At 33.8% G+C, this 12,499-nt stretch overlaps 1 protein-coding gene across 4 annotated transcripts in view; it reads left to right on the forward strand.

The window, feature by feature from the left end:
* VPS8 (VPS8 subunit of CORVET complex) overlaps positions 1-12,499 on the forward strand; it is a 233,582-nt gene that overhangs the window by 120,159 nt on the left and 100,924 nt on the right. For all 4 annotated transcript variants that reach the window (XM_019735832.3, XM_074328957.2, XM_074328952.2 and 1 more), the window contains exons 30-34: positions 475-531; positions 3,830-3,912; positions 4,664-4,748; positions 5,615-5,713; positions 11,424-11,513. In XM_019735832.3, coding sequence (XP_019591391.3) covers positions 475-531; positions 3,830-3,912; positions 4,664-4,748; positions 5,615-5,713; positions 11,424-11,513 — 414 coding nt within the window. The remainder of the gene's footprint in view (positions 1-474; positions 532-3,829; positions 3,913-4,663; positions 4,749-5,614; positions 5,714-11,423; positions 11,514-12,499) is intronic.

The following is a 12,499-nucleotide window of genomic DNA, read 5'->3' on the forward strand; positions in this document are numbered from 1 at the left end:
AAATTGATATAGTTGGTACCCCATTTGGCAGATGAGGAAACTAAAGCCTGTAGAAGTTAAGAGTCACTCATCCAAGGTCACATCTAATAAATGTCATTATTAGCAATAAATGTTATTATTAAGTATTAATAAGGTGAGAGTTCAAATTTAAGTGGCCTGACTTCAAAATTCATGCTTTTCTTGGTCCCTGGTATCAGGGATCTTAAAGTTAAGGTATGTACATGGCACTGCCTTTTAGTCATGTTTCTAAACAGTGAAGAAATGTGTGTAAGGTACATATTAAATTGTCGCATACCTGAACCTCCTGTGACAGATACTGGGCCACTCAGTTTGGGAGGTACTGTATACCTGTGGTATTTGTTATGGCTGAGTGTTGAATGCATTGGTGATATAGAAGGGTGATTGTTGTTTTCATTGTGACAGTGTTATGGCATGTATCTGATATCCAATAAAAAAATACCTTTCTTTGACCAGGTCCTTGAATTCCTCTGTAGTCCTGACGACGATTCCCGACACTCTGAAAGACAGCAGGTATGAACTACTAGGACACTTTTGCTAGAGTGGGAAAGACGACAGAGTAAGCCAGAAAGAACCCTTCTGTGCTAGGCCTTACCAGGCATCGGGGGAAGATGACTTGTGCCAAACCCTAATACTAAGCTAGATAGTGGAAACCAGAAAACAGTGTGGCTGGTTGTTAGAAGTACATATATAAGGAGCTTATATCAAACTAAATTCTTAGGCAGACTGGGCCTGTCTTGCATCCAACATGACATCAAAGAATACTTCATCCTTCTGTACATGTAGCGACCGTTGGCACCTGTTGTGTCCTGCTTTCCACTAGTGTATTAATCAGATAACCACTCCTAGCTGCTATGGCCCTGAACCAGAGAGACTGCCGGATCCTGAGTGGGGGCACTCAACTTTGGAGCGTCCCTAACCCCACTACATTAGGGCTAACCATTTCTGGAGACTAGGAGCCATCTGTCCTTCCACTAATCACTGTGAGATAGTAACTGCTTAACTACCACAACTACTTACGCCGCTTTCTTGAGGGTCCCTTCTAAGAGTAGAATTCTTTAAAAGTTTACCCATTATAATTGTGAGCATTGAGAATCAACCTATTTAAAAGTAATAGCCAGACTTTTGTCAAATAAGCTACAAAAAGTAATACTTTGAGAGCTGATTTTTTTTATGGTAATAGCCCACAGCTGGGAGGTTGAGACTCAGATAAAGAACATAGGTTAGCAGCAGTGACCCCTTTCTCTGCACAGCTGTGGTCCAGTGATGGTTGCAGACTATCTTAGGAAAGAGAACAGCTGCTAAAATTTTAGCTATTTCTTAAATTATATTGAATACAAACAGTAATGTGGACCCCTCATTTAGCCCCTATTTCTTTATTGACAGGAAAAGTGAATCATGGTTTGCAGGGTGCTGCTATATAAAATGATAAAAACTTTTTCTATAAAAACAAAATTAAACAGAAATGAAAACCAAATCTAAATGTTAAAGCCAAACCTTGAAAAGTAGTCATCATATAATAACATTCTATTATTGAGAGTCCCCTTTGAGATTATCTAGTTTCTTTTTCTACTCATTTTAGAAATATTGAAAACTGATAAAGTTGCTAAAGTTCACAACTAAGATTAGAACCCAGTTCCTTCCCATCTAATCCAGCGCTCTTTCCCTTGTACCGTTTGTTATATGTCAAACTTTGTTTATGCGGTATTTTTGAGTATTTCCCAGTGGTGTGCTGATAAAAATTTAACAACTGGTCCCTCAATGTAGGTATGATATGAATGTTGGTTGATATTTTTATTTACATAAATGAAAGTGCAACAATGAAAGCATGTCAGAACGTCATTCATTCATCAATGAAGTGACTTCTTTGCTGAATTGGATAACAGTTTTTGAATGCTAGAAAAATAATTCCTTAATTTTTTTGTGCTATTCACAATGTGATGACTACTACGTGCACACTTTTAAGTTTGATCGCCTTATTATCTCCTTCACTTTCTTAACCAAGCATTGGCAAACTTTTTCTGTAAAGGGCCAAAGAGTAAATATTTTAGGCTTTGTGGGCCATGTATGCTATCTGTCACATACTCTTTTGTTTGTTTTACAATGTTTTTAAAAATGTAAAAAGCCCCGATTTACAGCCTTTGCCAGTTTCCATGGTATAAGTACTCTCACCAGGGCTGATTTCATCCTACCAACAGGATGTCCCTGAGTATAGAATTGGGAAGAGATGCACAGAATACCCTTATGTAATATTTCCACCATACTGATAGAGTTATAGGAACTAACCTTGAGGGCACACATAGTAAAATGTAGTAACATAATTAGGAAGTGATGAGTTTTGAGTATTAATTACTTTTGTTTTTAATTTATTTAATTGTAAGTTTATATCACTTACTTTTTATCATGGCTGTATTCAACAACCGATACAAAATTTCTAAAAATGTAACAGTCAGCTCTAGTGAGCTGGTAAGACTGACTCCACCAATGGCATTTCTATTATGTTATTCCAAATTGAGGCTTTCAATAGATGGGGTGGACTCCATAGTTGTTCTATATAACCGTGCATGATAGTACTCAAAATGGGTTACATTAGGGTTCTGAAATGTAAAGTTTGGATAGGTTTTGTTTCTTGTCTGCCTTTTTTTTTTTTCACTTGAAAATAATCAATTTACTGGGTTAGAAAAATACTTTGTTAAGTGGTTTCCTGGAGTTCTGAGAAGGGTCATGTTATTCTGCATCTTAAACTTACATGTAGGAGAGAGCTTTCTCATATTCCTTGAATGACTATGTAATGATTGTATTGCATTTTGAGGTTTATTTAAAAATATTGATGAATCTATTGCAACATCCCAGTCACCTTTTTTATTCAGCTCTTAGTGTGGTAAAATTATTTATATCAATCCCAATGGTTTTGTTTGCTTTTTATTGTGGTAAAATATATATATTGTGTAATTTGTCATTTTAACTGTTTTAAGTGTATAATCCAGTGACTTTAAGTATATTATCATTGTTGTGCAATCATCACCAATATCCATTTACAGAACTTTAGCGTCCCAAACTGAAACTCTATCATTAAACAGTGAGTCCCCATTATCCCCTCCCCAACCCCTGGCAACTACCATGCAACTTTCTGTCTGTGAACTTGACTAGTTTAGGTACCTCATATAAGTGGATTCATACAGTATTTTTTGTTTGTGTGTAACTGGCTTATTTCACTTAGCATTACATTTTTGAGGTTCATCAATGTTTTAGCATGTGTCAGAATTTCATTTTCTAAGGCCGAACAATATTCCATTATATGGATGTACCATATTTTGTTTATCCATTCCTCCGTTGATACACATTTGGGTTGTTTCCACCTTTTGGCTCTTGTGAATAATGCTACCATGAAAAACCCAATGTTTCATTAGCAAAAATAACTTGTAAACATGGATGCTCCCTGTGGATCATAAGACATAAAGCCCATAAGATATAAAAGCTCTAGATAAGAATGCATTTCTTGAAAGAGTACATATGGACATTTTTAGCTTAGTAGAGGGTCAGTTAGATAGTCTAATAAGACTTTAGTTGCAAACACTATGACATTCCTTCCAAGTTTGAAAAATAGTCGTTTATCTTTTTATAAGACTTACAATATGATCAACATTATAATGGCTGTCTAACCCATTATATATTTGAGAGCCAAGCCAAAACCTCAGCAAGTAATAAGACAAAAGGAAAAAAGTTACAGTTTGTACAGCTGAAGGGACTCTTAAAGAGCTAATAAAAACAAATTCCAATGTGTTTTTGCTCATTTATTTTAAATGTTCAGGTCCTTCTGGAATTGCTGCAGGCTGGAGGCATAGTTCAATTTGAAGAGAGTCGCCTCATCCGTATGGCAGAAAAAGCAGAGTTGTAAGTTGTTTTGAAGCCATATATTAGTTAATACAACTATTAAATTGCATTTCTCTAACTTGAAGCCCAGTTTATTCATGCATTACCATTTTTTAAATTAAGAAAAGCTAAGCATATAACAACAAAAACCTAAGTATGAAAGTTTTTGCCTTTCAAGTCTAGAAATTAGTAAAATTTGCAGAAATTAACAGTAAGTAAATTTGAAGTGTTTGTACCTTTGTTTTAGTATAAAAATGAATTAACAGTCTTATGATTTATTATTTTAGTTTTTTCTTACTTACAATTCCCATGGTATTTAATAGATGTTTAACAGTTATTTCTATATATTATAAACAATGCAGAATTTAACATAGCAAATAAGATGCAATTTGTTAACACTGCTGTTTATCTAGTTTGTTGAATATTTCATTTGACATATTTAATTCTGAACAGCGAAACATAATTAATTAATTGATATCTAATATATTAACTATTTTTATGTGACACATTGTTGCTTTAACATTTATTTTGTATCCCATTTTGAAATTTCTTATAAACATATATTAAGCAGCATAGTAAACCTGTATTTATAGAAATGACAGATAATGATCCAGTTAGATACTATAACTTCATTTAGCAGTAGAAATAATGCTTCACTGCTATATTCATTTATCTTAATACTAATCTTTATACCTGAGCAAAGTTCTTGAAACAGTTAGCTAATAACTACTTGTCTGGTGGGTACACTGAAGTTTTTCCTTTTATGTCCTAGTTATCAAATTTGTGAGTTTATGTATGAACGAGAACACCAATATGACAAAATTGTTGATTGCTACTTACGTGACCCACTAAGAGAGGTGAGTTAAGAGCCTGCTCGTGCTTTCTACTTACTCATTCCCTTCTACCCTCACATTGAGTAGAAATAACTATTCAGTAGATACAACTATTTAGTAGAAATATTTGTACATGTGTTTGCTGATTCAAAGTTTTCATTTACTCAGTAGGTTTTTATTGAGTACCTGCTATTAGCCAAGTATACATTGATAATTAAAACAGATATAGTGCCTGCAATTTTAGAACTTATAATTTAGTGTGGAGATTGATGATAAAAAAACAAATATATAATTACAAATTGTGGTGAGTGCTAGAGAAGAAGAGAAAGTGGATGCAACTTTGGAGGATAATGGGGGAACTGACATATACAGAGCAGCCAGGGAAGGAATCTCAGACAGAGTGACATATAAACTGACTTTGGAATTTGAGAAGTTAGTCAAGCAAAGAACCAACAGGGTAGGGAACCATATATACAAAGGTGCTGAGGTGGGGAAAATTTTGACATGTTCAAGGAACTGAATAAAGATCATATAAATGCTGGGAACATCAGTATAAGCATAATAGACAAGGGCAAAAGTGATTTGAGATGAAATTGGGAATGTGGGCAAGGACCTCCAAAGACAAAAGTATGATATTCCCTCATTAGGGTAATGAAATTGAAACCAAAATTAACTGCAACAGATTTGCAACTTTTAAGAGTCTATCCTAAACTTTAAACAATTACTTTTTCTCTTTAGTATCAGTTTGTCATCAGTTAACTATAACATCTCCACATGGGTTTCCATCTCCAAATGATAGACCTTTACCAAGACTAATACAGATAATAAGTGGTGACTAAATATTGCATAAGTGGATTAATGAATAAATTATGTTGTCTTATGCTCCTCAGGAAGAAGTCTTTAACTACATTCACAATATCCTATCTATTCCTGGACACAGTGCCGAGGAGAAGCAGTCTGTCTGGCAGAAAGCAATGGATCATATTGAGGTACTGATTCAACACAACTTTTGAAACTTCCCCATTTGTGTGGATAGCTTCCCAATTAAGTTTAGGATAACGAAGTAATGGCAGTCATATTATGAAGCTGATTTACTTACTGATTAACATCTTTTTGAAATAATTAATTCCACCTCGTATTTGTATTCATAATGCCTGTGTCATATACAATTCATTGTATCATGAATTCTGGAAATAATCCATGTTCAATCAGCTAGTTGACAAGCTGAAATATTAGTGGGTTTTTACAATGTTCTTAGAATGATTCTGAGAGTACTCCTGGTCTTTTTGTCTAAATACATAATGGGAGCCATTCCCTCCAATCACCCAATGGAATTTTGGAAACATTACTGCAATGAGTGTTTTTCTTTGATATATTTCCCTTCCTTACGTAACAGGACAATGATTCTGATTTTGTTTATGAATGCTATTTTACAAGAATGCAGAAGTTGACATTGAAACAAAAAGTTCTTTTTAAAAAAACATGCTTATAGATGCCTGAATGGAGAGACTGATAATATGTGATGAACATGTGATTAGAATGCATTCTGCAAAAGGGGCCCAAAAACCACTCCTCACTTTAGTTTCCTTAGGTTCATAATATGCAATATACCTCAGAAACCAACAGAGCTAGCAAGTTTGTTGACATTTATTCTGTTTTATGAGTTACTGATTATTGAAAAAAAGAATAATGACAGATGCTGAGGTAATCCTAGTTTTGGAAATAACATTTATATCTACAGAGTTTCTTTCCTCCTAACCAGGATCGGGTGATGGAGTAATGAACTTCTAGTGATGGATTTAGAGATGCAGTAAAAGCCTGTGATTATTCAACATGTTTTAAATTTTTTTATACATATGAAAAAATGATGAGCAAGGATGAGCTCTGAAACTCTGAGAAAACATTGCATGTTATGTGAACACTTTGTTCTAGTTCCTGATGGTTGTAAAGTTTAGAAAAATCAAAAATGTGAACATCATCTTATGTGAAACATCTGGTGTGAAAGAGGTAAAGTCAGTCATCAGATGTGTGGTCTGAAGTAATTTCCACACTTTCATCTATAGGATTGAGAATATATGCGTGTGTGTGTGTGTGTGTGAGTGTGTGTGTGTGTATGTATGTGTATGTGTTATTTAATGTTATGATATTCTTGCTAACAAGATGAATATATCTTGATGAAAGAACCCAAGAAAACCTTCTCCTGTTTTGAGTTATATCTTTTTTCCTTTAATCATTCTGTATTCTTTTTCCTTTCATCATCCCCTTTAAGTCTCTATAGTTACATTATAGCTCATTCTTCATTTCACTCCATCTGCATCATGCGGTGGTTTGAGCACATGGACTCCAGACATCCAAAAATGAAGCTATCTCTTTCTGCATAATGTGAAACGTGATGAATTAATCAATGAGCAAACAAATTATTCAGCAGAAAACTCATACTGGAGAAGCAAGAAGTATTTTTGCTGCACAACAATTATTTCTGCTGATGATTTTCCCCACATCTGCACATTTTTTTCACCTTAAACTTTTTAATGTCTCTTAAGGTCACAATTAGAAATATATAGACTTTTTTTTTTGAAGGACTTCAGTAATGTAAATAAAATCAACATTAAATATGTAAGGGTAAAAGTCCTCATAATAAAGTTTCCCGACAGTATACACAGGGTATAGATTAGTGGTCCTGAACACTTTTACAGATAGAGTCCTCTTTTGAGAATCTAATGAAAGATTTGGACCTATGGTTCATAATATCATGCCTGTGCACAGACACATAATTTTGTTTACAGTTTCAGGGACCCATAATCCCCCTAAATGCCGTTCTTTGGTTGGGGCTGTAGATTCCAGGTAAAGAATCTCTGGTTTATATGGTTTTTCCAATATGGACAAAATATACTTTATTTGGTTTTTAAAATACTTTTAAAATTTGTAATATAAAAACATAATATAAATATAGAAAACATCCCCAAAGTGCATAAAACAAATGTGCAGTTGAGTAAAAAACTAAAAAGCAAACATTACAGGCCCAGATCAAGAAATAGATATTTTCAGTCCCAGACTTCCCACATAGCCGTTCCTGATCACAGTCCCTGGCCTCTTGTGATACACCCATTATTCTGGTTTTTCTGATACTTTCTTGCCTTTCAACTGTTATTGCATATGCCTATATCCCAAAATGTTACATTTTTGTTTTGCCTGTTTCTGAACTTTATGTAAATGAAGTTGTACTCTCTATTTTCTTTTTTTCTCAATATTTTTAGAAATGTGTACATTTTGTTGTATGTAACTGTGGTTCATTTTTATTGTTGTATAGTATTCCATTTTACAAGTATATCATAGTTTATTCATTCTCTTATTAGTGGACATTTCAGTTGTTTCCAGTTTTTGACTATTAAAAATGGTCCACCATAATCATTCTTAGATCTGCATCTGAGCACAGCCACATGCATTTCTCTAGGCCAGTGGTTCTCAATTTGATCCCCAGTCCAGCATTACAGAATCAGCTGAGAACTTGATAGAAATGCAGTTTCAGTCTTCACTTCAGATCTACTGAATGACAAACTCTGGGGGTAGGGCCGCAATATGTTTTAGTAAGCCCTCCATGTGGTGCTGAGGCATGTTAAAAATATGACAATCTCTGATCTAGGGTCTGTAATTGCCAATTAATTGGGATAAATATCCTACACTTCACCAGATGCCGGCATTGAATGAGATTTTGCATTGGCTCTATATCCTTGCTAGATTTCAAAATTTTGCCTATCTAGTGGATGTGTAATGATACTTCATCATGTTTTAAATTTACATATCCTTAATTATGAACGAGATTGAGAGACTTTTCATGTTATTGGCTGTTTGAATTTCCTCTCTGTGATGTGCCTGTTCAAGTGTTTTGTCCATTTTTCTATTACGTAGAACGTCTCTTGTACTTACTGATTTTTAGGAGTTCTTTATGGATCTTGGATGTTACTCTTTTTCAGTGATACATGTTGTGAATATCTTTTCCCACTGTGTGGCTTTTTTTTTATGGTTCTTTTTTTAGAAAACCTTTTTCTTTTTTAAGTAGTCAAAATAATATATTTTTTTCTCTACACTGAAAGAGAAGTCGTCCTATATTATTGTCTAAAAGCTTTCTTGGTCTTTGTTTTTTTTTTTCATCTTTAAATCTGAGATCCACCTGAAACCAGTTTTTAAATATGGTATAAGCTGGCAGTCCAATTAATTTTTTGAAATATTGGTGTCCAGTTTTCCCAACACAGTTATTTTATTTTTTTATTTTATTTTTATTTTTATTGAAGTTTATTGGTGTGAAAATTGTTAGTAAAGTTACATAGGCTTCAGGTGTACAATTCTGTAATACATCATCTATAAATCACATTGTGTGTTCACCACGCAGAGTCAGTCCTCCTTCCATCACCACATATTTGACCCCATTTACCCTCATCTACCACCTCCCTCCCCCCTTACCCTCTGGTAACCACTAAACTATTGTCTGTGTCTGTGAGTTTTTGTTCTTCATTTGTTTGTCTTGTTCATTTGTTGTTTTCATTTTTATATACCACATGTCAGTGAAATCATACGGTTCTTTTTCTGTCTGACTTATTTTACTCGGCATTATAATCTCAAGATCCAGCACAGTTATTTTGAAGGTTGCCTTCCTCCATTGCGCAGTAGTGCTACTTTGTCATAAGTATATCAAGGACCTATATGCTTTGACTTTTTTTGGGCCCTCTTCTGTTTCATTGTTCTGTTGTCTGTCTCTGTATCAGTACCACACGAATATTTTAAATATTGTTGCTTTATAAGTCTTGAAGACTTTCTTTAAGAGACTATTAGCTATTCTTGACCTTTTGTACTTCCAAAAACATTTTAGAATCAACTTGTCAAGTTCCACCAAAATATTTGTTTTAACCTTATAATTCTGACAGAGTACATTGAATCTGTCAATCATTTTGAATGTAATTGACATCTTTGTAGTATTGAGTCTTTCAATCAATGACCATATGGTATAACCCTTTATTCAATATTTTTCTATAAAGTTTTATAATTTTCCAGAGATTTTCCATCCTTTGTTAGATTTACTGTCATAGCTTTATATTTTTTTAGCATAACAGTGCTATCATTAATGATATGTTTTTCATTTCCAACATAAGTACAATGTTTACTATAAGGATTTCTATGACAATCATCTATTTCTCGTATGTTAATAGTTTTCTTAAGAAAAAATTTTATCACGTTTTCTCCCTTATTCTATTGTTGTGGTAATAGATATTAAACCAGCCCTGAATTCTGTGGATAAATACGACTTGATCCTGATATATATATATATATTTTTATATATTGTTAGATTTTATTTTTCTTTAGGATGTTTGTATCAGTGTTCATGATTTAGATCTGTAATTTTCCTTTCCTTCGTTATATTGTCCTAGTGGGTTTAGGTATCAAAATTTTGCTAGCCTCATACAATGAGCTGAAGAAGTTTCCTTTTTTCTATTCTCTGAAAGAGGTTAATTAGTGTTGGAGTTTTTCTTCTTTAAGTGGTTACTAGAAGTTACCAGTGAATCTGTTTGGGCTGGGAGTTTTTCATATGAAAATAATTTTGACTATTTATTCAGTTTCTGTAGTGGTTAAAAATCAGTTCAGGTTTTCTATTACTTAAGTCAGTTTATTAAATTATAATTTTCTAGGAATTTATCCATATTGTATAAATTTTCAAATTCCTGACATAAATTAATTCACGGTAGTTTCTTATCTGTTTAATGTATACATATCAATAGTAATATCCCCTTTCTTATTTGTGATATTGATTAGTTGTGCTTTCTCTGTTTTCAAATGTATTGTATAAAAATAATGAACTGTAGTTATTTGTGTCAGCTTATCATTAATCTACAAACACTAACACAAAATTATTGGATATATAATGACTATTGCTGTCATACTTACTTGTCTAATCTTTTATTTGATAATATACTGTGTTGATCTATATTTGGTCTTTGCATTTTAGCTATGCAACATGTGATTGGAAGGGTAGAATAGTAGGTCACAGAAACCAAGTGAGAAGAGAGTTTCAAGAAGAAAAGGTTATCCAGTAATGTCTAGGAAGGTTTAAGGAGAGGACAAATTGGAAATCTTAAATTTGACAAAAGGTCTTATTAACAGTGGTTAATTAACAGTGGTCAACCTCTTACATAAGACTTATGACCTTAAGCTAATTTCTTAAGACTTATGACCTTAAGTTGATTTCTAAGACACTTCTAGTTTCTAAATCCACCAGGCATCAGAAGTAAAGTTTTAGAATTCTTAGCCAGAGAAATTGCTACTAGAGTGTTTTTTTTCATTTCTTCAAGTTATTACTTTTGGCTGAAAGGTGAAATTCACCGACAGGGAATGTGGGAAGTTTTTGTTCCTTCTGATCATCCTGCGTATATCATGGCCTAAATCCAGAGTTTTAGTGCTTTCATTTTATAAGAATTCTGAATTATCTTCTATATCAAAATCTGATTTTTTTCACATGGCACATTTTAAATGTTGCTCATTTACAACATGCCTTTAAAAGGAGGCCCTACATCAAGGTGTCCTGAAGTGCAGTATAGAAGCTCATGGAAGTATTGAGGTTGGGTGATCATGCTTCCCATCTATGGAACTTCTTTTTCAATTAACATTAAAGATTTCACAAAAAGATTTTACCTTTTTCTTTCTCTCCAGGAACTTGTGTCCCTGAAGCCCTGTAAAGCTGCAGAGCTGGTTGCTACTCATTTTTCTGAACAGATTGAAACAGTCATTAAAAAACTTCAGGTAAATATTGCAAAAACATTTGGGGAAGAAACATCTAGTGGAGAGACAATTATTGAATAGCCACCTAACAACTTTCGATTGTAGTAATTTCTTCAATTAATAGTTGCCATTTAATAGCAATTTTTACATCGTGTGTGTGTGTGTGTGTGTGTGTGTGTGTGTGTGTGTGTATTTGATAGCAGTTATATGATGATATCTGAGTCTGGAAATGAGGGAGTTCATCTTTGTGCATAATAAACATTAACATCGCAGAAGCATTTTTGGAGTTATAGATCATGACTATTGCAGTCATACTTATTTCTCTAATTTTTTATTTGACAATATACTGTGTTGATCTATATTTGGTCTTTGCATTTTAGTCGTGCAACATGCTAGAAGTTGTAATATACAGAAAATCCTCTCCTCACCACCCTACTTTTTCTTTTGCTAGAAGAACTACAGTTATATTCTCTTTGAGGTTCATGTTATTTATGTATTACTTGTATCATTTACTCAGATTGGGTTATTTAGAATTTTTCTGGGAAAATCTTTCCTAGAATGCAGGTATATTAATGTGGAATATTGAGATGCTCAGTTTGGAGTAGTATTTAATGGACCTAGTATTCTACTTGTCACTACCACGGCAGTGCTAACTGTGAGTTTTGCTCACTACCCCATGACCACAGTGATAGAGGTAGGGAATAGGTCAATGACAGGGACATGAAGCACAACCCAGAGTCCTCAAGTGACAATAATAGTAGCAGGGGTTGGGTATGCAAGAGAGAATCCAGAGAAGTGAGTGGGAGGCAGCTGGCCTGAGAGACAAAGATATAGAATTCATTCAGTGAAACACTTACTATTACTATGGGCCCACTGTGTACCACAGTATGATAAGCCTTGGGTGGGGGGCGGGGGCACAAATAACAATGCAGTCTTTTTTTTTCTTAATTTTTTCCTATGGAACAGAGAAGTACTTATATACCTACGCTATGATGTTATATAAGTGC

Source organism: Rhinolophus sinicus, chromosome 17, assembly GCF_057876585.1.
Source record: "Rhinolophus sinicus isolate RSI-liver-muscle chromosome 17, RSI-T2T, whole genome shotgun sequence".
Taxonomy (NCBI): domain Eukaryota; kingdom Metazoa; phylum Chordata; class Mammalia; order Chiroptera; family Rhinolophidae; genus Rhinolophus; species Rhinolophus sinicus.